Source organism: Erinaceus europaeus, chromosome 20, assembly GCF_950295315.1.
Source record: "Erinaceus europaeus chromosome 20, mEriEur2.1, whole genome shotgun sequence".
In the NCBI taxonomy this organism is placed as follows: Eukaryota; Metazoa; Chordata; class Mammalia; order Eulipotyphla; family Erinaceidae; genus Erinaceus; species Erinaceus europaeus.
In genome coordinates, this window is record NC_080181.1 from 4,917,303 (window position 1) to 4,944,926 (window position 27,624).

Sequence of the window (27,624 nt, forward strand, 5' to 3'; positions counted from 1 at the left end):
ATTTCATAATTTAAAATATACAACAAGCTGTTATATTTTTGGGAAAACACACACACACACAAACACTTTTCAGGAGAAATGTTCAAGCTACTTGATTCCATGAATGGATATTTTTGGCTCCGGGTAGATTTGCAATTACAGTAATACACACAGATTCAAAGAGTGTTGCCCGTCAAACATTTTAGACAAAACAACAACAAATTCTGGGAAGTGAAGAACTGCCTTAAAATGTGTTCTACTGGAGACAGCCAAAAGGCTTGTGAAATTGGCAGGAATGAATAAACCTGCTGATGAGATGTGCACTGACTTAAATGTTTGTCTCTAATGAAACAATTGAACTTGCACAATAAGTAGCAACCATGCGGCCTCTTAGACTTCATGAGGATGGTGGTGATTTTTAGAGGGAAATGGGAGGAGGCGAGGGAAGGAGAGGGTGGGGCACACAGGCCTTGTTAAAGGGGATGTGAAACTGAACCTCTGATTTGTAAACTGCTATTCCATCACTAATAGAAGTAAAAATAATAATAATAAAGAAATAATGTGGGAGTTGGGTGGTAGTGCAGCGGGTTAAGTACACGTGGCGCAAAGCGCAAGGACCGGCGTAAGGAACCCCGATGGAGCCCCTGACTCCCCATCTGCAGGGGAGTTGCTTTACAGGCAGTGAAGCAGGTCTGCAGGTGTCTATCTTTCTCTCCCCTGTCTTCCCCTCCTCTCTCCATTTCTCTCTGTCCTATCCAACAATGATGGCATCAATAACAACAATAATAAAAAAACAAGGGCAACAAAAAGAGTAAGTAAATAAATAATAATAAAGAAATAATGTGTCAAATTAAACAAGCATATATATACATATATATATTCCCCACTACTGGACAATTTCATGGACTTTCTTAAAAGTTGATGCGTTCATTCTGGCCAGATTCAATTCCATTTTCTAACTGGGTGAGTGGGAGCTAAGAACCAGCCTAGAAGGGTCCACAAGTAACATCTTATCCCTGGGCTGATATATGTATTTTTGGGAGGGGGGGGTGAGGGGATTTGCCACTGGGACTTCATCACTCCAATTTTTTTATTTTTCAGGTAGAAAGTGAGATACAAAGGACTACAAAAGCTGGAGAAGGGCAAGAGACTGGGCCTAGACCTCTAACAGATCCCTCTCTCCACTGTCACTGGGCATCTCCATCAGGAACAACATAATAGAGCCCTTTGTGGGCCCTATAGGACCTTGCCCTCAAAGTGGATCAATAATGGTAGGGACTGCCCCATTCTCCAAACAGAGTTTGGGCCAACATACTCTACCTACTACCTGAGGAGAATGGGTCCTGAAATTAGTGCTAAATTAGTTAGCTGTCAGGCTCAGGCAAAAACTAGTAGTCACGGGCCCCTTGGAATATACCTAAAATAGACCTACCAGCTTCTTCCAAAATGAAGACCCCAAGCGTCATCTGCTATACTTTTACCTTTAGGTTCCTGATTATTTAAGTTTGTTCTGCTTTATATCTTAATGCTTTTTCAGACACCAAGTTGCAGATGCTACCATGAGGCCAACCTGACTTCCCTGGGCAGACAAACCCACCAATGTGTCCTAGAACCCCATCTCTCTAGAGCCCTGCCCCACTAGGTAAAGAGAGAGACAGGCTGGGAGTATGGATAGACCTGCCAACACCCATGCCCAGTGGAGAAGCAATTACAGAAGCCAGACCTTCTACCTTCTGCTCCTCATAATGATCCTGGGTCCGTGTTCCCAGAGGGATAAAGAATAGGAAAACTATCAAGGGGGATGGGGTGGGAGGCAGGTGGAATAGGGAATTCTGGTGGTGGGAAATGTACCCCTCTTATTCTAGGGTCTTGTCAATATTTCCAATAGATAAATAAATAAATAAATAAATAAATAAGTGAGATACAAAGACAGAAGAAGAGAGGGAAAGATACCACAGCCCTGGGAGCTCCCTTCAGTGCTACGGGGGCTGGGTTCAACCTGGGTCAGACACAGCAAGGCAAAACAGGTGCAGCATCCAGGTGAGAGGTGGGCTGTCCTGCCTTCCCAGGTGTAGGGACAAAAAGCCTTGGAAATGAGATAAAGATCAGAAGAACCAGCTGGTGAGCGAGCAGTTGTAATCACCAACCACGGGGCTGGGTCTCACATCTCTCTGGTGCAGGCCTTGGTACTGAGACTGAGATACATGCTACTTCATTCAGAAGTGTCCAGAGGAGAGATGGTAAGGTCACCAGCCACATAGGTGGATTCACTGATTGAACCCAGGTGTGTAGAGGGAAGAAAGCCCTTAACGCTTCACAATGGGGGTCCAGGACAGCATCAGGGGACTCTGCAGGGGCCTCAGCCACAGGAAGGGCAATGCTACCAGCCACTCTGCTGCCACCTGGTCTCTGTCCTGCGGGAGACCTCATCTCTCACCTCTCCTTCATCTCAGTCTTCTCTGAAGAGGCGTTCTCTTTGTTACCCCCATTAAAAAAATCAGTATAGCCTCTTATATTTTGATTGATTTAACGTTGGTTTACAAAGCTGTGAAGTCTCAAAATATTGGTTTCACACACACACACACACAATATGTGTGCATAAGAACTCATCACCCCACCAGCAATGTTCCAGAGACCCCTTCACTCACCGCCCCCATTAGGTCTCTCATTCCACCTGGTCACCATGAGCTTTCAGTCTTAGTTTATTATTTGTTTGTTTATTATTATTATTTTTAAATTAACTTCCTTTATTTATATTTCACATGAGTAAAAAAATCCAGTCATTGTCTTTCACTTCCTTTCATATTTCACTTAGTATAGTTCTCTCCAGTTCTAACCACTGTGCCTCCAAAGCCCCAGTGTCATCTTTTTAATGGTAAAGTAGTACTCCACGGCTGGTAGTTTATTTTTAATGGTAAAGTAGTACTCCATGGCTGTTAGTTTATTTTAGTGGCATCTATCTGACTGCTGTCCAGATTCCAAGTCTGTCCTATGAGTATGCCCCATTTGCTCACTGACTGGATGGAAGTCTTTTAACACTTTTCCTTTAGTCATTCCAAATCATCTTTTCACAATAGAAGAATCATAAAGGCAGGGTGAATGACCACTCAAGGTCAAGTAACCCAGCCTGACATGAAAAACACCATACTGCACCACGTCCACCACGTCCTCTCCTTCTCCTGCAAACACACCATCCGTGTCCAGGAAATTAACACGGATTTTTTTTTTTTGCCTCCAGGGTTATTGCTGCGGCTCAGTGCCTGCACTACGATTCCACTGCTCCTGGAGGCATTTTTTTCCATTTTGTTGCCCTTGTTGTTTTATCATTGTTGTTGTTACTACTATTGTTGTTATTGCCGTCGTTGTTGGATAGGACAGAGAAAAATGGAGAGAGGAGGGGAAAACAGAGAGGGGGAGAGAAAGATAGACACCTATAGACCTGCTTCACCACCTGTGAAGTGGCTCCCCTGCAGGTGGGAAGCCAGGGACTCCAATCGGGATTCTTTATGCCGGTCCTTGCACTTCATGCCATGTGCACTTAACTAGCTGCGCTACCGCCCGGCACCCTCGGATGGGCCTTTTGTGTACCCAGAATGCACAGGGACCTAGGTGTCAATGACCTCAGAGCAATAGCCATGAGAATATACTGGTGCTGAAGGCACCACGTTCACATGCTGTTAAATCCAGATCCCTGCTTGCAAATCAATCTTGGATAAAGAGAAAAATCCTTGCCAAGGATCCTAGTAAGTAAACCTTTATGGAGAAATGAGAGTGTAAAGAATTTTGGGGGTGGGGGAGGGGGGGGGAGAGAGAGAGAGGTTGCCAAGGCCTCATGTGAGCTGGGAAGGGGCAGGGTGGCTGGACTTTTACCACTTCCACTCGGATCACTTTGCTGACTCTCCATTATCAGAACAGGACACTGAATGTATAGTCGGGGGAAGGCCCCATCCTGACTGCAGACAGATTTCAACCTCTCTGCACAAGAGAGACTCCCCTCAACTATCTGTCCCTGCAGACAAGAGAGAAGCGAGATGCCACAGAAAAGGGGATGCTTGAACTTCATATGAAGGATAAATTGATAGGAGAGAAGGGAGAATGGTGCAGGCAAGAGGAAATGTGTGGGAGGACAGCTGAGAGTCGGGAGAGAGGAGATTCTTCTGGGAAGAAGGGAAATAGGGATAGTGCAGCTGTGAAAGGCCCCTGTGTTACCCTGAAGAATCTGGACTTCAGGGGGCCAGGTGGTAGCACAGCGGGTTAAGCACATATGGTGCAAAGCAGAATGATGGGCTCAAGGATCCCAGTTCGAGCCCTAGCTCCTCACCTGCAGGGGGTTGCTTCACAAATGGTGAAACAGGTCTGCAGCAGGTGTCTGTCTTTCTCTCCCCCTTCCTGTCTTCCCTTCCTCTCTCCATTTCTCTCTGTCCTATCCAACAATAGCAATAGCAACAATGACAATAATAACAACAACAAGGGCAACAAAAATGGCCTCCAGAAGCAATGGATTCACAGTGCAGGCACTGAGCCCCAGCGATAACCCTGAAGGCAAAATAAATAATGATAATAAAAAAGAACCTGGGCTTTAAGGTGACCAGATAGTTCACCTGGGAAGGTGCCCACTTTGCCATGCCATGCACGAGACCCATATGTGAGCTCAGACCCCACTGCACTAAGAGAAATGTCAGCACTGTGGGGCTTCTCCCTCTCCCTCTGTCTCCTTCCTCTGAAGAAAAGTCTTCTTAGAGCAGTGAAGTCCAGGCAAGGACAAAACCCATAAAGAAATAAAACAAACGTTGACTTCATTTGGGGGCTAATCCAAGGAAAGTCCAAGACACTTGGCCCATTGCCTAGAAAAGAGTTAAAATTCCACAGTTCCAATGGCCCAAGGGCTCACTCATCTGCTATTGTTCTCATGAAATCATATACTTAAAAAAAAAAATCAGGGGAGTCTGGCGGTAGCACAGTGGGTTAAGCGTACGTGGTGTAAAGCACAAGGACCGGCATAGGGACCCCGGTTCCAGCCCCTGACTCCCCACCTGCAGGGGAGTCACTTCACAGGCAGTGAAGCAGGTCTGCAGGTGTCTATCTTTCTTGCCCCCTGTCTTCCCTCCTCTCTCCATTTCTCTCTGTCCTATCCAATGACATCAACAACAATAACAATAATAATAACCACAACAATGATAAAACAACAAGGGCAACGAAAGGGGAAAAATGGTCTCTAGGAGTGGCAAAAACCCTGGATGCAATCAATCAATCAATCAATAAATAAATCAGTGGGATGTATCTGCTTTTTCAGGCATAGGTTGTTCTCACTTTAACTGTCCTTTTCTGTGTACAAAGTTCCTACTCATTGTTTCCAAGTCCTCTCTCAGGAGTCTTTGCCAACTCCCCTAGTGGCCTCCATTCTCTTGAGGGTGCTGGAAGACAGCTCACCTGGTAGACCACATGTGTGAGGCCCTGCAGGGGAACCCCAGCACCACATGGAAGGCCCCATGGATGGTGGAGCAGTGTTGTGCTGTCTTCCCTGCCTCTTCTCTCCTTCTAAAAAATGTTTTTTAGATTCTTATTATTTATTTTGAATTTTTACTGTCTTTATTTATTTATTGGATCAAGAATGAAGGGGGAGATAGAGAGGGAGAGAGACAGAGAGACACACCTGCAGCCCTGATCTATCACTCATGAAACTTTCCCCCTGCAGGTGGGGGAGTGGGGACTTGAACCCGTGTCCTTGCGCATTGTAACATGTGCGATCAACCAGGCTCCTCTTTCTCTCTCTTTAAAACAGTAAAAGAAACCACGGATGCAACTCGCCTTCCCGTCTTCCCAGAGAGCAACACACAGCACCTACTACGCCTGAGCTGTTTCCAGCTGGTACACAGAGCACACACTGAAATCCTTATGAACTTACAGGGGCCAGGGAGTGGCATACCCAGTTGAGTGCACACATTGCCATGGTCAAGGACCTGGGTTCTAGGCCTGACTCCCCACCTACAGGGGATAGCTTCACAAGTGGTGAAGCAGGTCTGCAGGTCTCTCTCTCCTCGCAATCTCCCCTCTCAATTCCTCTCTGTCCTGTCAAATATATATTTAAAAAAGGGGGGGGGGGGGAGTCAGGCGGTAGCACAGTGAGTTAAGCACAAGTGGAGCAAAGCACAAGGACCAACATAAGGATCATCTCCGGTTCAAGCCCCCGGCTCCCCACCTGCAGGGGAGTCGCTTCACAGGCAGTAAAGCAGGTCTGCAGGTGTCTATCTTTCTCTGCCCCTCTCTCCATTTCCCTCCTCTCTCCATTTCGCTCTGTCCTATCCAACAACAACTACACCACCACCAACAACAATAATAATGACCACAACAATGATAAAAACAACAAGGGCAACAAAAGGGGGAAAAAAAAGCCTCCAGGAGCAGTGGATCCATGGTGCAGGCACCAAGCCCCAGCAATAACCTTGGAGGCAAAAAAAAAAAAAAAACAACAACTTACTCTTTTTTTGCTATCAGGCTTACCAAGGTGGCCATCTTTTCCTTTTTAATTTTTTTCTTTCCATTTTTTTATTGAGTGAGACAGAAAGAAATTGAGAGAGGAGGGAAAGGTAGAGAGAGGGAAAAAGACACCTGCAGAGCTGCTTCACCACTTGTGAACTGTCTGCCTTCCACCCTCCCCCTCCCCAAGGAGGGAAACTGGAGCTTGAACCTGGGTCCTTATACATACATGGTAATTTATGTGCTTAACATGCTGTGCTACTGCCTGCTTTTCACAGATGAGGACATCCAGACAGAGCTGGTGAGTGACTCCAGGTCACAGGGGCAGGTTGATGGAGCCTGCACTCCAAGCCACATTACTCAGCTGAGGGGGGACAGGGTGTGAGGTGGCCCCAGCCACCACAGCCATGTGCTGCTGCTGCTCCTAGCCCTCCTGACAGACTACATCCAGCTCTCAGACTGAAGGGGCAGTCTGGGTGGTTTGACTCAGACACAGAGAACAAAGATGAACAAGAATGCCAGGGCTATGCGACCACGGTTTTACCGTTCTGGAATCTGCACACCACGAGTGCGAACGTCCGTCCACATTACCTCCGAGAACCATGCCGGCCTGGCAGCACTTCCTCAGGCGGCACGCAGGGCAGTTTTTCCTGCGGATTTTATCGACAATGCAGTCATTTCTTCCAGCACATAAATAGTTATGCTGCCCTGAAAAACAGAGAGAGTGAAGATGATTTGCCATGGATGCAGGCCTCCAGAGGTTCCCTGCAGTGACAGTGGAGAGAGGCTGGGAGCACAGGGGCAGAAGCCCGGCTGACTCTCCTTCAGGTCAGTGGCAACCTCCTGCCTCCTCCCTCACTGCTGTCTCCAGGGCCTGACGGCAGTGAGCTCGACTCAGGAATCGAGGGCTGACCTCAGCAGTAGTTCCCTGCCTCTTCCTCAAGGTGCCAGCTCTGTGACAAGCACCTGGACCTTTCTGCCATCTGCAAGTCAGCCGGCGCTGCTGACAACATTAGCTAGCTGTCAGGCTCCACTAAGACCATTTTCCTTGTGATAGCTGAATCTTTCAGCTGACAGGGGAATGCTGTAGAATGAAAGGGACTATGTTCACTCAGGTCTGCAGGGAAATTCTGAAGCTTGCTCCCTCTTCCGGGTAAGTCTTAGGGCTGTGAACAGCAGACACAATGAGGTTACTCACTGAAATGATCTCATACCTACTTTACTTCACTTCTCTGAATGGGAAAGATAGTCTGACCTGATGTTTTTAAGATTTGGTCAGGAGAGAGAGAATCCAAAAGCATCGTTCCGGCATATGGAGGCGCCAGGGATGCTCATCAACTGTGCACTTGTCTGTACACGCCTGGTCTGTTAGTGCCGCAGGTTAGGAAGCCTGGTGGTGAGGAGGTGGCTCAGCAGGCAGCGTGCAGGACTTGTACACAGGTGGTCCAGAGTCTGATCCACAATACAATCGGGTTGTCAGAAAGTCATAATGGGGGGGGGCAGGCAGTGGCGCACCTGGTTAAGAACACATAGTATGGGAGTCGGGCGGTAGCGCAGCGGGTTAAGAGCAGGTGGCGCAAAGCACAAGGACCGGTTTAAGGATCCTGGTTTGAGCCCCCAGCTCCCCACCTGCAGGGGAGTCGCTTCACAGGCGGTGAAGCAGGTCTGCAGGTGTCTATCTTTCTCTCCCCCTCTCTATCCTCCCCTCCTCTCTCCATTTCTTTTTTAAATTTTTTTAATTTAATTTAATTTTATTTATTTATTCCCTTTTGTTGCCCTTGTTGTTTTATTGTTGTAGCTATTATTGTTGTTGTCGTTGTTGGATAGGACAGAGAGAAATGGAGAGAGGAGGGGAAGACAGAGAGGAGGAGAGAAAGATAGACACCTGCAGGCCTGCTTCACCGCCTGTGAAGCGACCCCCTGCAGGTGGGGAGCCGGGGTTCGAACTGGGATCCTTATGCCAGTCCTTGTGCTTTGCGCCACCTGCGCTTAACCCACTGCGCTACAGCCCGACTCCCTCCTCTCTCCATTTCTTTCTGTCCTATCCAACAACGACGACAACAATAATGTCTACAACAATAAAACAACAAGGGCAATAAAAGGGAATAAATAAATATTTAAAAAATTGTGCAAAAAAAAAAAGAGAACATATAGTACTAAGCATAATGACCTGTGCAAGGATCCAGGGGCAAGCCCCCACTCCCCACATGTAGGGGTGTAATTTTCACAAGCGGTGAAGCAGGAAGCAGGTCTGTAGGTGTCTTTCTCTCTCCCTCTCTATCTCCCCCTCCTCTCTCAATTTCTCTCTGTCCTAGCCAATAAAATGGAAAAAATGGCCGCCAGGAGCAGTGGATTCAGCACCAAGCCCCAGAAATAAACCTGGAGGCAAAAAAAAAAAAAAAAAAGGAAGTCATGATGTATTTTCTGTTTCTCAAAGCAAAAAATGTGTCATGACTTTTCTGACAACCTCATACACACACGCACAGAAGTAATATTTAGTTCTTGCTCTCTAAAAAAGAGAGGAAAGAAGAGGAATATAAAGGAAAGAGAGAAAGAAAATAAATAATGCTACGGAGAGAAGAATTTAAAAGAATGAGAAATACTGAATGGAGATGACAGAAGATTCACAGAATAAACATGGGCGAAACACAGAACTGCTGTCACTTTGAGCAGGGCAAACTACTTGATAAATCTAACTTTCAGCAATGACTTTTAAACCCCAAAGATGCTCTGCTTTTTAAGGTGAGAATCCATCTAATTAAGTCAAATTAAGAAGAAAAAAAAAGTCAGCTTACATATGTCAACATCAACTCAGTGGAAAACCCACTTTTCTAACCGATTTCTCAGAGACTCCCCATTAGACAGGCTATGTGTCCTTTCATATCCCCAGCTGACTTGTGCTTTCCAAGCATGATTCGCAACCTCAAAGGATGTGCGGTCTCCCTGTTGCGATTCATGTTGGTGGGCGTGAAAGTCAGATTCACTCGTCTGGTAAGAGTTGAAGTAGAGGAGCCCAGGGGCTGGGCATCACCCAGCTGGGGAGGTGACACCTCTGAGTTTTAAAGGGGCCCACAGCTAGGTCTACAGACAGTTAACAGGTTGGTAAGGTGACATGGCATTCTGGGAAAGCACAGTGGGGCTTTTCATAGGTGTTGCTTCCTCCTGGGACTTCAAGCATACAAGTTCACTAGCAATTGCTCCCCCTGTGCTCAGGAGGCTGCTGGTGAGTTTTTCTTCCTCTAGAGATGGCTGGTTATAAAGGGTTAGCACAGCTCCTGTGATGGTAGTGCAGCCTGCAGCCTGATGCTTTAAGTCTGGCTTCTTCATTTATTTACCCTTTTTTTTTTTTTGCCTCCAGGGTTAGTACTCGGCAGCCAGGAGTCTGGATCGACCTGTCAACGCCCATGTTCAGTGGGAAGCAGTTACAGAAGCCAGACCTTCCACCTGCATCCCACAATGACCTTGGGTCCATACTCCCAGACGGTTAAAGAACAGGAAAGCTATCATTGGAGGGGATAGGATACAGAGCTCTAGTGGTGGGAATTGTACCCTTCTTATCCTATGGTCTTGTCAGTGTTTCCATTTTATAAATAAATAAATTTTTAAAAAGAAAGGAAGGGAGGGAGAGAGGGAGGGAGGGAGGGAGGGAGGGAGGGAGGGAGGGAGGAAGGAAGGAAGGAAGGAAGGAAGGAAGGAAGGAAGGAAGGAAGGAAGGAAGGAAGGAGCTGGGCGGTGGCGCAGCGGGCTAAGCGCACATGGTGTGCTTATGAAGTGGCTTAGCGCCAACAAGGCCTTCTTCCTTCTCAAGTACTGTGGACTTTTTGCTGACCTGGATAATCTAACCCAGGATCCTCTGTCCACAGACCCTCTCTTTGTTTGTAGAGCATGTGCCAGCTGACTGACTCCAACAGCTCCTTTCAAACTCCTTCTGCTGCTCCTCCTTGAGAGCGGTGCCCCTGCACACTGTGGGGGGGTAGCCCCACCTTCTCCTGGTTCAAATCTCATCCCCAGCTCTGACCTTCCCTCACAGGCAATGAGTACAGACCGCAAGACTCTGGCTCACGGGTCAAGTGGTTTCTCGAACATGTCTGATTGTTAGAGAAGACTTGTAGCAGATGAAGGAAATGCGAAACAGAAAACCATCTGCAATCCTAATATGATGAAACTAGTTCCCTTGTGTGCTCTCCATTCTATTTATCTACAAAGATCTGTTTGTTTTTGTTTTGTTTGTGTGGTCACCAGGACTTCATCTCTCGGACTGTTTCAGAAACAGAGACAAAGAAAGAGACAGAGACAGAGGGGGACTATAGCTCCGAAGCTCCTCCCAGTGCAGGATTGAGGGGGTCCGGATCGAGCATGGCTTGAACCCATGTCGAAGCAGGCACTCTCCCAGATGAGCTGGGGCCAGCACTACCTGTAGATGATCTAGCCTCCACCTACAGAGTTCACCACTGCATCTACTTGTCAGTGTTTGTTAAGTGCAAATATACTTTTGCAAAACCTTCATTCGTTTAGCAAGTATTTATTGTTTCTCAGATGTGTTCCAAAAACTGCTTTGTATACTAGCCTTGGGCAAGGGTAGATAGCCTGATGGTTATGCAGAGAGACTCTTATGCCTGAGGCTCTGAAGTCCCAGGGGCAACTCCCCCCCCCCCCCCCCCAACACCATAAGCCAGAGCTGAGCAGTGCTCTGGTAAAAATAAATAATTAAAAAAAAAAAAAAAAAACTATCCTTTTCAGTACTAAATTGAAACAACATTTTTTCTGAAAGGTGCTTAAATTTATTTTCATGCCGTGTAGTGGGGAGGGGAGGAGGAATCAGAGTGCCACTCAGCTCTGGCACGTGATGGTGCTGGGATTTGAACATGCGGCCTCTGGGACTATCTCCCAGCCTGAAGTAACATCATTTTTTATAATTTATTTACTATTTAATGGGTAGAGACAGAGAAATCTAGAGGAAGTGGGAGATACAGAAGGAGACAGAGAGGGAGAGAGACACCGGTAGCACTACTACTTCTCAGCTCAGACAGCTTTCTCCCAGCAGGTGGACACCAGAGCCCTGAATTTGGGTCCTTCTGCACTGCAACATGTGTGCTCCACTGGGTGTGCCACTGTCCAACCCCCTTAAGTAGCATCTGAATTGCTGGTTTCACGCTACTGTGACAAAAAGCAGGTACTGACCATAAGCCAACACTGAGCAGTGCTCTGGTCCCCTATCTCTCCCTTCTGCCCTCTCTGTCTCTTTCATAATAAATAAATACATGCATTTTTTTTCCCTCCAGGGTTATTGCTGGGCTCGGTGCCTGCACCATGAATCCACCGCTCCTGGAGGCCATTTTTCCCCCTTTTTGTTGCCCTAGTTGTTGCAGCCTCGTTGTGGTTATTATTGCCATTGTTGACGTTGCTTTGTTGTTGGATAGGACAGAGAGAAATGGAGAGAGGAGGGGAAGACAGAGAGAGAGGGGGAGAGAAAGATAGACACCTGCAGACCTGCTTCACCGCCTGTGAAGCGACTCCCCTGCAGGTGGGGAGCCGGGGGCTCGAACCGGGATCCTTACGCCAGTCCCTGCGCTTTGCGCCACGTGCGCTTAACCCGCTGCGCCACCGCCCGACCCCCAAATACATGCATTTTAAAGCACAAAATTAAACAAAGCAGGTACTGAAGTCAAACTACTTGTCGCAAAGCTCAGATCTGCTGTGTGAATTACTAATTCAATCATGAAGGAAACCTTGGAAGGCACTAGCAGACCCACGGCATAGTGGTAGCTGAGCGCACAAAGGAGTTAATAACATGTTTAAGGTCACACAGCTAGGCATCACTGTGTAATTAATCTTGCTCAGTTAACCTGAGAAATCAAAAAAAAAAAAACATTGGAAGTTAAAAAATAAGGACATTGGGGGCCAGGTGGTGGTCCACCTGGTTGAACATACATGTTACAGTGAGCGAAGATTCAGGTTTGAGTCCCCGGTCCCCATCTGCAGGGGGTCCCCATCTTCAAGAGTGGTGAAGCAGTGCTGAAGGTATCTCTCTCTCCCCTCTCTCTCTCCCTCTCCCTGTCTATCACCCCCTTCCCTCTCAATTTCTGGCTGTGTCTACCCAATAATTAAATAAAGATAAAAAAATTTTAAAAATAAGGACATTGGCGCAATACTGCTGAAGTTCAAGTATCTGCGGTGTCTCCCATTGTAGGTAAAATGAAAACATTACTAGCACGTAATGTTGGCCTCAAATACAAAATGAGCTCGTCAAGAGCTTCGAATGTCTGGCACATAGCAAGTACTTAATGAAGTCTACTATAATTATGATGATTATCACATTCCCTTCAGTCACAAGTATAGTTAGATCTGTCTCAGATATGGCCCAAGAACTGGATACCTAACTTAATTTAGTCAGTTACTCTAAAGGCAGCTGAGAGGCAACCTCAAACACGCATGAAATCAAGGTGCCAGGGTAGTCTCCCCATGAGGTTTCTGAAGACATAATCCAGACAAGAATTGAGGGAGGAAGTCTGGTATGAAGGAAATGATGACACACACCACAGTGAATAAGTTTAAACATTTCAGCATAAATCAAGAAATTAAGAGTTACCAAATAGAATAAAATCCTTCTTATTCTGGGGGAGGGGGCTAAACATTCCAAGTTGTTTGTTTGTTTGTTTTTACATTTGAGGGTGCAGTCAGTTTTCTGATAATCAGGGTCACTGGTATCAGTTTACGACTCTGGGTAGCCTGTGGGGAAACTACTTAAACCCTGAAGGCTATCTGAATTTAATACTCAGCAATTCTGGTGTTGTTAAAGATTTCATTTATTTATTGGATGGAGACAGAGAAATTTCTCAGGAGACAGAGAGCGAGAGAGACTGAGTAATGCCTGCAGCACTGCTCCACCACGAGTGAAGCTTCCCCCACCCCATCCCAATGCAGGTAGGGACTGGGGGCTTGAACCCGTCCTTGCACATTGTAACATGTGCACTCAACCAGGTGCACCACTGCTCTGCCCCACAATAATGATTTTCCAACTACAAATGTTTCTTTAAAAGATATGGACCAGGGGGGAGGGTGGTAGCACAGTGGGTTAAGCACACATGGCACCAAGCACAAGAACTGGCATTAGAATCCCGGTTCGAGCCCCTGGCTCCCCACCTGCAGGGGGTCATTTCACAAGTGGTGAAGCAGGTCTGCAGGTGTCTCCCTTTCTCTCCTTGTCTCTGTCTTCCCCTCCTCTCTCCATTTCTCTCTGTCCTATCCAACAACAATGACAGCAATAACAATAACAACAACGATAAAACAACAAGGGCAACAAAAGGGAAAAAATGGCCACCAGGAGCAGTGGATTTGTAGTGCAGGCACCAAACCCCAGTAAAAACCCTGGAGGCAAAAATAATAATAATAAAAAAGATATGGACCAAAATAAATAATGAACAAACAAAAATCTCAAGCATGCAAATATTAATTAACTAGAAATTTTACTTTCGTGGTACCAGAAATTTTCTAAGAAAGATCTATAAAACTGACCATGATTCTCTGAATTCACTCTTTTAACTCTGTTCTGTCATGGAATGAAAGAGTTAAAGAGGTGCTAACCCATGGTGCACCCAGCAGAGTGCACTTGCTATAATGCACAAGCACCCAGGTTCAAGCTCCTGGTCTCCACATGGAGGGGAGAAGCTTTATGAATAGTGAAACAAATCTGTAGGTGTCTCTCTTTCTTCCTCTCTCTCAATATCCACCCCACTCTCTGTCCTGTCAAGTAAAAGGAAAAACAAAACAAAACAGTGATTACCCTGTTGGCAATTAAAAAAAAAATGAAAGAGAGAAGGAAAGAAGGAAAGAAAGAAAGAAAGAAAGAAAGGAAGGAAAAAAAGGAAGAAAGGAAGAAAGAAAGAAAGAGGTTAAAGCACTCAGGAAAGTCAGTTGATTCTAAGCAGCCACATCTGTCTTTTGAGTTTCTTTTGTCACTTCTTTTGCTGCCTGTGTGGTTCCACCACTCCCAGCGAACTCTCTTGCGTGATGTTACCATTTTCCTTCCAACAATAACCCCCCCCCCCAAGTATATTCCAGACTCAGTTGTTCACTCGTCACAAGTCACACACTGATGGTCCAAGCTGCACCTGGTGCTGCTCTGCAGCCACGTAACCTTGAGACCAGACAATAACAATAACAGAGCAGGCAGAGCGTTCTGCTTTCTAACACCCTTGCTGTCCTTCCACCACCTCACCTTCAGGGCTTGCAGGTACTTGTGGGCTGTGGCCACCACAAGCTGGAGCACTGGCATGAAGATACCTGCAAGGAGCATTCCCCCAGGTCAGAAGCTACCTAGCCCTCCCCCATCATGGCACGTCATCTGCCCCTGCTGGCTCCCAGGACCCAGGACCCATGACGCTTTCTCCTTCTCCTTTGGGGGGGCGTAGTAGCTGCGTGGGGGCAGAAAGTGCAAAAGGAAGGGGGTGTCTTCTCTTTTTTAACTACAGAGCCCTCTTCTTCTGGCAGGCTCCTGCTCTGCTCCCATTCTTGTATTTCCCCAAATTCTTCCATGCTGGGATGAGTCTCTCCCATCCTCTAGATTCTCTGCTTGCAGACTCTGATTTACTATGAAAATTTATTTTCCTCCCTCCACATGGCCCACTGGAACTTTGTGCCTACAAGATTCTACTGCCCCCAGTGGACAATTTCACTTTTCTAAAGATGAGAGAGAGAGAGAGAGAGAAGAAAGAAGAAGAAAAAGGAGGAGGAGGAGGAGAAGAGGAGAAATAGCACAGCATTGCTTCACAGATTGTGATGCTTCCCTCAGCAGGTGAAGACCATCTTTCTCCCTTCCTACATTCCCCTTCCCTCTCAATTTTTATCTAAAAGAAAAAAAAGGAGGGGGGCAGGTGGCAGTGCATCAGATTCAGCATACAGGTTACCATGAGCAAAGACCTGGATTCAAGTCCTCAGCCCCAACCCACAGGGGGAACGGGATGTTTCACGAGTGGTGAAGCAATGTTGCAGGTATCTATCCCCCCCCACCCCTCCTCTCTTTATCCAATAAATATATAAAGTTAATGCAATAAATTTAAAAAAAAAGGCCACTGGGAGCAATGGATTAGTGGTACAGGTAAAAAACCTGGTGGTAGTAAAAGGTGTGTGTGTGTGCTAATGAATGCTTATGTTTATATAATTTTTACTCTCTCCATTTCACATTTCATTACAAACCCAAGATTACTATTACTTAAAATACAATATTTTGTGAAAATAAAATCATTATTGGAGTATGATTGCCTTATTTTGTTTACCTAGTGACTGAAAAAAGTTTTACAAACATGAAAGATTAAAATTCATTTTCAGTGAAATAAGATTTTTATAGTTTATTTTTTGATATTTTAATTTATTTAAAAAATTTTATTTATCTGTATTATTGAATAGAGACAGAGAAATTTAGAGGGGAGGAGATAAGAGACACGGAGAGACCACCTGCAGCCCTGCTTTGCCACTTGTGAAGCTTTCCCACGAGGCTTGAACTCGTGTCCTTGTGCACTATAATGTTTGTGCTTAACCAGGCGCACCACCAGCTGACCCTTTTTTGATATTTTTATTATCTATTTAATAGTGATTTACAAAACTGTAATGTAACAGGGATATAATTCCACACCATTCCCATCACCAGAGTTCTGCGTTCCCATCCCCCTCCAACAGAAACTACAGACACTGCAAGAAGCCCCCACCTGCATGGGGGAAGCTTCACAAGCAGTGACGCAGGTCTGCTGGCCTCTCTCTGTCTCCCCTCCTCTCCATTTCTCTTTGTCCTATACAGTAAAATGGGGGGGAAAATGGCCTCCAGGAGCAATGGATTCGTAGTGACAGCACCAAGCCCCCTGGTAATAACCCTGGAGGCAAAAAAAAAAAGAAAAAAAGAAAAAGAAAAAGAGACAAGACTACATACAATTCCAAGGTTTACCAGAGCTCCTAGATGAAACTAACCCAAGTCATCACCTGTGTATAAACAGTGTTTGGACAAGATGCATAAAGTTTAAATAAACTCCACTGTATTTATTCAACAAATTGCTATTGCACAGCAATGACAATAAGTATCTAACCAGTAGAGAAGAGGGGAGACCTTTGTAAGAATCACACACACTAAAAGATACAGTATAAGTGCTTTAAGTGAAGTTCCCAAACCATGTTACAATGGGAGGGGTGGGAGTCACTTGGGGGCAGTGAGTGGAAGAGGTGCAGGAAGCTTCTGGGAAGCAAATGCTTTTTAAAAGTCTGAGCCTGCCTGATGATAATTTGGTTTCATTTACTGAGTCGCAATTCACTAGGCTCTACACCTCTGATTAAGCACTTTGAGGCCCACAAAATGTTTTATTCTTTTCTTTAAAAAACAGTTCTACCTGGGGATCGGGTGGTGGCACACTGGGCTAAGCACACATGGCGTGAAGCACAGGGATCTGTGCAAGGATCTGGGTTTGAGCTCCCGGTTTCCCACCTGTGTGTGTGTGGGGGGTCGTCGCTTTGAAAGCGGTAAAACAGGTCTGCAGGTGTCTGTCTTTCTGTCTTCCCCTCTTCTCTCAATTTCTCTCTGTCCTATGCAACAATAACAGTAGCAGCAGCAGCAACAACGACAGCAACAACAACAATGGGGGAAAAAAGGCCACCAGGAGGCCATGGATTCACAGAACAGGCACTGAGCCCCTGTGATAACCCCGGAGGCAAAAAAAAAAAAGTTTTATTATTTATGTTGCAAAGAGGAAGAGAGAAGTTGAGAGGAGATGGAGGGACAGAAAGGGAGAGAGAGAGAGAGACATCTGCAGAGCTGCTTCACTGCTTGTGAAGCTTCCCCACACAAGTGGGCACCAGGGCTTTGAACCCAGGTCCTTGTGTATGGTAGCATGTGCACCACCACTTGGCACCTGGCATTTTCAGGTAGCTACACTGCCTTTGGGAAGAGAAAGAGTTAGAGGGAAAATGATCCATCAGGAAGCTGATAACATGAGGAAGAATGACAGGGGTAGAAAGTCATCCTTTTGGGAGTCGGGCTGTAGCGCAGCGGGTTAAGCACAGGTGGCGCAAAGCACAAGGACCGGCATAAGGATCCCGGTTCGAACCCCGGCTCCCCACCTGCAGGGGAGTTGCTTCACAGGCGGTGAAGCAGGTCTGCAGGTGTCTATCTTTCTCTCCCCCCTCTGTCTTCCCCTCCTCTCTCCATTTCTCTCTGTCCTATCCAACAACAACAACAATAAAACAACAAGGGCAACAAAAGGGAATAAATAAATAAAATAAATATTTAAAAAAATTTTTTAAAAAAGAAAGTCATCCTTTTGCAACCCGAATGAAATGACTATCACTTGTCAAGTTTGAAAAAAACAGTTAAAATACTCCTCCGTTTTCCAACCCCACATCTGTGTGACGCCATCTTTTCTTTATCTGCTTCCACCCAAACAGCATATTGCGACAGTTTGAGTATGGACCAGGGTAGGAGATGCAGCTGTGTTCTGTTAAAGTAGACATTAAAATGACTTGTAAAAATGTAAAACAATGTCACTCTTGTCATTAAACTCTTTTTGGCTTGGGGAATGAACATATAATGGGTTTTCTTGTGTTTTTTTAATGAGTCAATAAATTCTTTGGAATTATCAGCTACAATTTCTTCCTTTCTTTTTGTTTTGGTTGTCACTGGGACTTCATTGCTCCAAGTCAACTTTTTTTTTTTTTTTTTTTTTTAGATAGACAGAAATAGGGAGACAAAGAGAAAGATACCATAGCATGGAAGCTTCCTTCCATGTGGTGGGCTTTACGCTCAGACTTGGGTCACACACCATTTTAATTTCTAATGTTAGTATTGGTAGATATCATCCTCATGAGCAAAAAAAAAAAACAACTCAGGCTCTCAATGCCTTTTCTTAAAAAAATTATCTTTATTTATTTATTGGATAGAGACAGCCAAAAATTGAGAGGGAAGGGGGCGAGAGAGAGGGAGAGAGACAGAGGGAGATGCTTCCAGTACTGCTTCACCACTCAAAAAGCTTACCCCCTGCAGGTGGGGACTGGGGGCTCAAACCTGGGTCTTTGTACATTGTAACATGTGTGCTCAATTAAGCACACCACCGGCCAGCCCCTGGGCTCTCAATATCTTATGAGCATGTAAAAAAGTCCTGACACCTCTGGCCTGTGTATAATTCTTATCAATATGCTTCACCTGAAAGAAACAACCCAATAAACAGGTAATGTATGATGCCTACAGCTTGCTTTCAAATAGCTGAGCTATTAATGACACCTCTCTTTTAGATTTTCTACATGGTTTCTGGATGTTAAAGCATTCTGAATATCCCTGAAGAATGAGATAAAATCGGGCCAGTCTTGTCAGTGGTCAACTGGGCCCAATGGAGCAGGACAGGAGGGTAGTAAGTTCAAAGTACCTGCATGTAAGAGCCAAGGGGTCTTTACTGAAGTGAAGAAAAAAAGTGTGGGGGTGGGGGAGAGGAAGGAGACACCAATTTTACTGAGTACAATTTGGGCCATATTGGGAACTTAATAGTTTCCTTCAATGAAATGCTTATAACAATGTACATTACACAATTCTGAGAGGCACACTTTAAAAACAGATTTACACAATTATCTGAACTTAAGAAAATTCCAAGGGGCCAGCTGGTGGCACACTGGATTAAGCACACATATCAACAAGCAAGGACCTGGGTTCAAGCCCTCACTCCCCACCTATGGGGGGGGGGACACTTCATGAGCAGTGAAGCAGGTCTTCAGGTGTCTATCTTTCTCTTCCCATCTCTATCCATCTCACCTGACCTCTCAATTTCTCTTTGTCCCATCAAATAAAAATAGGAAGAAAAAAAAAAAAGGAGAAATGGCCGCCAGGAGCAGTGGATTCATATAGGCATCGAGCCCCAGCAATAACCCTGGAGGCAAAGAGAAAAGAAAATTCCACATACTAAATGAGAAAGCAGGTGTGTAGGACAACTCTCTAACTATGAAACCATTAGGAAACTACATGGCCACAAAGCTGTTGCAATCACCTTGGTGCTGCTGACAGGCGCTGACCTTTTGGATGCCTTGCACATTGCTAGGAAGGAATAGAGACTGTCTGGGCTCCGTGGAGAACTGTATTGTGGTTCTTCAACACGGGAAAGCCTAATCTACTAGAGGACTGGCCATTCCAAGCCTAGCTATCTATCTGGAGAACATACACAAAGACTAATCTGGAAAGCCTTTGGCCTTCTATTCACTGCATCGCTGTTTACAGCAGTCAACACATGGAAAATAACGCAGGTGCCAAGGGTGGATGTCTGGGTGAAGCAGGTGTAGATACAAAGCAGACTGGTACTCCAGCAAAAACCAGATGGGAAGAACTCTGTCAGTGGCAACAACATGAGTGGAACTTGAGGGGATTCTGCTACACAAAATAAGTTAGAAGGGCATAAATAAGACACTCATCGGATGGCTTGACTTCTAAGTGGACTATTAAAAAACAAAGCAAAAGAACAGACAAAGCAAAGCCAAAGAAGCCCTCAGCCACTGAGAGCAAGCAACACTGAGCTTATCAGAAGGCGAGAGGGAGGGCTTGGCACTGACACAGCTGGTTGGGTGCACACATTTCAGTGCACCAGGACCTGAGCTGGAGCCCCCAGTCTCCACCTGCAGGGGGAAAGCTTTTCGAGTGGTGAAGCAGTGCTCTCTCTCTCTCTCAATCTCTCCTCTTGATTTCTGGCTGTCTTTATCCAATAAATAAATAAAGATAATAAAAAATTTAAAAAATGGGGGCCGGGTGATAGTGCACCTGGTTAGGTGCACATAGTATGAGGTGCAAGGACCCTCACAAGAATCCCAGTTCAATCCCCCGGCTCCCCACCTGCAGGGGAGTCGCTTCACAGGCGGTGAAGCAGGTCTGCAGGTGTCTTTCTCTCCCCCTCTCTGTCTTCCCCTCCTCTCTCCATTTCTCTCTGTCCTATCCAACAACAGCAACAATAATGGAAGAAAGATGGCCGCCAGGAGCAGTGGATTCATAGTGCAGGCACTAAGCCCCAACGATAACCCTGGAGGCTAAATAAATAAGTAAATAAATAGCAACAAGGGGGGAAAAGAAGGAGGGCTGGGTGCAGGGTGGTAGCCCTGTGCTGGGGTGGGGCTCTGATGGCAGGTGTGCAGTGACACGTTTCAAAGGGGTGTGAAGCCACTCACAGTGTTATAGACTTTTGCTACTGGAATAAAAAAAATTAAAAGACTGATTTTTGTTTCACACACATAAACATGCTTCTTTCCTTCATATTTGTGCAGTTATCCCCCCTCCCCTATACAACAATCCCAAATTTGTCAGCGTTCTGTTTCATTATTCAGCCCAAACTTTTGCTCAGGCATGAGAGATAAGTCAGATTGTCTCATGATTTTCCAGAGTCAGCCTGACCTTATTTAAAATTGACTTTGTACAAACAAACAATGAGAATTAGATGATTTTAAAAAAGAAAAAAAAACCAGAACACTGCTCAACTCTGGCAGTGCGGGGGGGAGTTTGAACCTGGGACTTTGGAGCCTTAGGCAAGAGTATCTTTGCATAACCATTATGCTATCTCTCCCAGCCCTCCAAGAATATTTAATTTGCATTTCTTACTTGTTATTTATATTCTGTTCCCAAATATACAAAATGATACTACCACATTTTACACTTTTTCTTTCTGTGTGTGCATGTGTGTGTGTGTGTTTAGGATTATATTTTCTTATTTGTTTAGACAAAGCCAACTAGAGAAGCAGAGAGAGAATAAAGAGCACCACAGCACTGAAGCTTCCTTCTATGCGATGGGAGCCAGGCTGAATTGGGGCCATGCCATGACAAAGCAGTGCACCTGTCATATGAGCTATTAAACCGGCTCTTTTATGCTTTTTCTTCTTTTTTAAAATTATCTTTATTGGACAGAGACAGCCAGAAATCGAGAGAGAAGGGGGTGATAGAGAAGGGGGGGGGGAAGAGACAGAAAGCCACCTGCAGTACTGATTCACCACTTGCAAAGCTTTCCCCCTGCAGGTGGAGACTGAGAGCTCAAACCCAGGTCCTTGTACATTGTAGCATCTGTGCTCAACCAGGTGTGCCACTACTCGGCTACAGCTTTTTCTGATCATTCTATTGGTTGCCTCCTATGCCCACCTGTCTTTAGCCAGTGTCGGAAGGTGAGGTGTGGACAGTTTAGCTTCTGGAGTCAGTAGGAGTGGGTTTGATAACCAGCTCCTCCACCAACTGACTGAGCTGATGTCAACCCTACCTCGATGTCTCTCGTCTTTTTGTTTGTTTCAGGCTTATTAACTTCTATGGGAGAGAAAATAAAGAGACGAGATCACCTCTCTGCTCTGCCATAGGTGGCGTGGCAGCCTGAACCTGAGATTACAGGCTTGCAAATCCTGTGCTCACCCACTGAGATATCTCCCTGTCTCAACCCTGCTCTCTGCGGAGAATTCTAGCAGCTCTGCCAACTCCTACCTGAGGGCTAAAGGAGATGATAGCTTTGGGCCACGACTCTACTCTGGTGCCTGCTATGCAAGGATGCAAACAGACAGCCACCCTCTTGCCCTCTGCTCTCAGTTATCTTAGAATTCTTCCTGAAGAAAGGGAAATTCCTGGAAAGGGAACTGTCTGCTTGCCTTTGAAACTTGAATGCCCCTGTATTTGAGAATGAGAGGATGCTTTTCCTTATCAAGAGAGTGACACATACCCTCACCCCACCTCGATCAGAGGGTGTTTTACTCATTGTTTTAGCTGTCAGGGCTTCACTGGGGTCCTGTGGCTGCAGCAGTTCACTGAGAATGGTGATCTCTCTCTCCCTCTCTCTCTCTCTCTCTCTCTCTCTCTCTCCCTTTCCCTCTCCTTCTCCCTCTCCCTCTCTCTCCCTCTCCAGATGGCCTGAGAGAAAAAGCTACCACAGCACCATAGTCCATCCCTCATGAAGACTCTCCTTTGCTTGTTGCTACCATGTGGTTGCCAGGGTTTTGAGCCTGGTTCCTCATACAGGGCAACATGTGTTGTAGCTAGCTCCTCAAACAGCGTTTCAAATACTCTCTGGCATCTCTTTCTGCCCAGCATTCATGCTGTTTATTTTATTTTATAGAATAGAGACAGAGAGAAATCAAGAGGGAAGGGAGATAGAAAGGGAGTGACACCAGCAGCCCTGCTCCACTGCTCATGAAGCCCCTCTCAACCCCCCACCCCTGCAGGTAGGGCCTGGGTCCGTGAGCAAGGTAGTATGTCCTCTCAGGCAGATGTGCCAAGATCTGACCCCACTTCACTGTTTCTGGAATTACATTTCTCAGAGGGAAAACTGCCCATGGTGTCACCTCCCAGCCTGAGGACACTGGATCCCCTTCTTATGCAAGAGAAAGGGAACAGCCATCCAGAACACTGATTCCAAGGCCTCACTCTTTGATACCTGGATGTGCAGAGCTGGTGTGAGGCCTGGCTGTCGGGAAATTGTGAGGATGTGGTTGAGTTTGGCAGGGCTTGTCCTGAGAAGTGCATCTATTCTGTCAGTCTCTCTCTCTACAGAGAGGTTGAGCAAGGAGGGACAGGAGTAGCCCCAAAGGTGTGCCCCGTCTTATCAGACTCCCTGCCTCACAAAGCACCCTGCATTTCTGATACTATGACCATTAAATAATAAGAAAGGGGGAAATGTGGGGAAATGTGGGGAAATTGTGAGGATGTGGTTGAGCTTGGCAGGGCTCACAAAGCATTCTGCATTCCTGATACTATGGCCTATCTACATAATCACTGTTTTGCCTGAAAGATCCCCACCCATTCCATTCCTTTGATCTATCTTCTTTCTACCCTCAAGACCTTCCCTGCCTCCAGGGTATTAATTAATTCTACCAGTTAAAACCCTCGCAACAGTTGCTAAGGAAGTTCCTAACTTCCCAGCTCCATTTTGCTTTTCTCAACCCCTTTCCTAGCCATCTCCATTTCCAATTTGCCACTTCCGGGTCTGTCTGGGTCTGTCTTTTAAAAGCCGTGGCTCTCTGCTCAATAAAGACATTACATTGTCGCGCCACTTGTTTGATTCTTGAGTCATCTCCCTCAAGTCACTGAGTGAGTAGCAGCCCAGGCTGGCTCTGGTCGAGTTCTCTCCAGCCCAGAGAGTACGCGCCCGGGAAGAGGCACCCTCATGCCAGCCCGGCACTTGGCAATGGTGATCTTTCATCAAAACCAGTATCCAAGGGATTCTGAATCAGAACCTAAGTCCAAACTGGGAGGCACAGGTGAATAAAAATCCAAAGTTCTTGATAGGTAAGTTTTGAATTTACTTGTCTTAGAGATTCAAATGTCATCTGCAAAGATGCCACCGGGCCGGAAGGGAAGTGGGTATATGAGTCTAGAGTTAGAAATTTTGGGTTGGTCAGGATATGGGTAATTCATCTAAAACATTGAGGCTAGGGACAGGGAAGGCAGCATAATGGTTATGCAAACAGATTCTCATGCCTGAGGCACTGACGTCCCAGGTTCAGTCCTCTATACCATTATTAGCCAGAGCTGAGCACTGCTCTAGTAAAACAAACTAAACAAAACCATGAGGCTAGTAACGTTATTTTTGTTTGTTTTCTTTTTTCTGTTTTTATTTTATTTATTTCCTTTTGTTGCCCTTGTTGTTTTATTGTTGTAGTTATTATTGTTGTTGTTGTTGGATAGGACAGAGAGAAATGGAGAGAGGAGGGGAAGACAGAGAGGAGGAGAGAAAGATAGACACCTGCAGACCCGCCTCACCCCCCGTGAAGCGACTCCCCTGCAGGTGGGGAGCCGGGGGCTCGAACCGGGATCCTTACGCCGGTCCTTGCACTTTGCGCCACATGCGCTTAACCCACTGCGCCACCGCCCGACCCCCCTAAGAAGTATGTTTTTAAAAAGAAGGAAAAGAGCCCCAAGTACAGAGTTTGGGGCCTCCTGAGTGAACAGTGAAAGGCAAGGTGACCTGAAAACCAAGTGAAGGAAGTATTCCCAGGGAGGGGAGTTGAGGAGACAAGTCACCCACAGATCAGCTAAGAAGGAAAACACTCACCATTTAAGAGAGGCAGGTGGCAGCCCTGGGAAATGGCACAGCAAGTAGAGCAACGGACTTGTGGGCATGAGGGCCTCTGACTACACCCCCTGGGACGATATGTGCCAGCACGATGCTCTGGCTCTCTCTCTCCCACTCAAAAACAAATTTAAAAATTTTTTTTAAAAAACTAGGAAGATCTCCGGAGCCTGCCCTTGAATCAGCAGACGGGGTCTGTGCACAGGAGAAAGGAGGGAGACCCCTCCAGGCAATGGAAGGACATATCAATCCAGGGTCCGATACCACAGGCAGAATTATGGCGGCAGAAGTTTCAGTAAGTTTTCTCAGAAAATTAGGCAGCAAGGCCCAGGAGGTGACATAGCACAGAGTGACACAACACTCTTGCATGCAAGAGGTCCCGAGTTTGATCCCTGGCACGGCATTTGCCAGAGTGATATTCTGGTGTTCTCTCTCTCTCTCTCATAATTAAATAAATTCCCATTCATAAATTTAAAAAAGGAAGAAATTAGGAAGCAAGACCATCAGCTTCAAGTGAAGGCGGGAGAGTGTGAGGAGGAGGAGAGGAGGGAGCAGATGGGAAGCCGCTCCCAGACGCCATGTGCAACGGCTGCGCCGCCTGCAGGCCGTGACTCAGGCACAGCCCTTCACTGTTTCCCATCCTAACCACCAAATACGTAAAGCTTGGTTTTCCCTCCCTTTTTTTTTTGGTGTCAGGGCATTGATGAGGTGTTGTGACTGTACGACTACAGCTCCCAGTGAACAGGTACAGGTTAAAAGACAGAGGCAGAGATGCAGAGAAGCAGGAGAGACACCACAGCACTGCATCAACACGCATGAAGCTGCCCCCTTTCATGGTGTTCAACTGTGGTGGTCCGGGGCTTGAACCTGGGTCCTCACACATGGTGACATGTGTGCTCTACTGGATGCACGACCTCCCAGCCACTCAAGGTTGTCTCCCCCACCCCTGAAACTGAGCTGGCAAGTATCTACCTTCCCTGATGCCAGTTTTCATTGCCCATAAATAGGACACAGTGATATTCTTCTGTACAAGAGAGAAGCAACTCTCTGAGCTGGAGATAAAGCTCATCAGGTAAGGCCCAGGCCTTATCACACACACACACACACACACACACACTCACACACACACACACACACACTCACACACACACAAACACACTCACACACACTCACACACACACACTCACACATACACACACTCACACTCACATACACTCACACACACATACACTCACACACACACTCACACACATACACTCACACACACACTCACACACACACACTCACACACACACTCACACTCATACACACATACACTCACACACACACACTCATACACACATACACTCACACACACTCACACACAGACACACTCACACACACTCTCACACACACAGACACACTCACACACACTCTCACACACACAGACACACTCACACAGACTCACACACACAGACACACACTCAAACACTCACACAAATACACTCACACACACACACACACACACACACACACACACACACACAGCCACGTGTGAAACCTGGTATCATGTGGAAGGTGCTAAGGCACCAAGGGAATCTCTGGGGATATTCCCTCTAAGTGGAAAAAAAAAGGCTGCCTAGGAGTGGTGAATGAAATCACAAATTTAGAAGCCATAGTCTCTGAAAAAAAAGTCACTACTTAGAATGTATCTATTATTATTATTATTATTATTATTTGCCTCCAGGGTTATCACTGGGGCTTGGTGCCTACACTAGGAACCCACTGCTCCTGGAGGCCATCTTTTTTCCCTTTTTTGCCCCTGTTGTTTATTGTTGTTGTTGTTATTGCTGTCATTGCTGTTGGATAGGACAGAGAGAAATGGAGAGAGGAGGGGAAGACAGAGAGGGGGAGAGAAAGATAGACACCCGCAGACCTGCTTCACCGCCTGTGAAGCGAACCCCCTGCAGGTGGGGAGCTGGGGGCTGGAACCGGGATCCGTAGGCCAGTCCTTGGGCTTCGCACCACATGCGCTTAACCTGCTGAGTCACTGCCCGACTCTCTCATCATTATTTTTATAGGAGAGAACAGAGCTCCACTCAAATCGGGATTGTGTGGTGCTGGGGACTGCACCTGGGGCTCTGGGGCCTCAGGCATGCAAACCCTTAGCTCCAATGCTGAGCCATCTCCCCAGCTCTAGGCTCTATCTGATTTGTACATATTTGCTTTACTGGCTCATCAAAATCACAGGTTTAGATTTTTTTTTTTTACATATTTCATTATGCCAACAACCTAGAGCAATCATTAAAAACAGTTACAAAGAATCAAGTAATGTTGAGATAGTGCTGAGTCAGATAAAACCCAATTTTCAGGGTGGCCGGGCGGTAGCACAGAAGGTTAAGCACACCTGACTTGAAGTGCAAAGACTGTTGTAAGGATCCTGGTTCAAGCCCCCGGCCCTCCACCTGCAAGGGGGGTCACTTCAAAAGCGGTGAAGCAGGTCTGCAGGTCTCTGTCTTCCCCTCCTCTCTCCATTTCTCTCTGTCCTATCCAACAACAACAGCAATAATAACACCAACAATAACAGCAATGATGAACAAGGGCAACAAAAGGGGGGAAAACCCCCTAATTTTCAAGTGGCTCTTACCATCCACCAAATGTTTATTCTGAAACATTGAGTGGAGTCTTGGCTGTGAAAGGATGTGTCCTAGTCTAGCTCTCAAAACAGGTGAAATGAGATTTCTAGGCCTCTGCCCTTGAGATCTGGGGTCTTTTCAGCTGGTGCTAAAGCGCAGTGCAGAGCTGACTCTGGGGCAGGTGGACGGGATCTGGCCAAGCTGTGGAGCCCAGTCTCCAGCTACAGGCTGCAGAAGCTTGTCCCATGCCCTGCATCAGCCCCACAGTGATGCAAACTCGCATTTTGTTGAACAGATTGCTTCAGTGAGTATCCCTTAGCAGCAATCCACACTAATGAAAATCAAGATAGATGAAACCCTGTTCTTTGCTCTGTCTAGTAAATCTCCTACATATACGGATTTTTTTTTCCTTTTGCCTCCAGGGTTAAAGCTGGAACTCAGTGCCTGCACTACAAACACACTGTTCCTGGAGGCCATTCCCCCCCTTCCTTTTTATTTTTATTTCACAGAGAAAT

The 27,624-nt window shown here is 46.2% G+C and overlaps 1 protein-coding gene across 6 annotated transcripts in view; it reads right to left on the minus strand.

The window, feature by feature from the left end:
- Window positions 1-27,624, minus strand: part of PGR (progesterone receptor) — an 81,965-nt gene that overhangs the window by 38,316 nt on the left and 16,025 nt on the right. For 5 of the 6 annotated variants that reach the window (XM_060179727.1, XM_060179725.1, XM_060179730.1 and 2 more), the window contains exon 3: window positions 7,048-7,164. The exons of the other annotated variant lie outside the window; for it this stretch is intronic. In XM_060179727.1, coding sequence (XP_060035710.1) covers window positions 7,048-7,164 — 117 coding nt within the window. The remainder of the gene's footprint in view (window positions 1-7,047; window positions 7,165-27,624) is intronic. 6 annotated transcript variants of the gene reach the window in all.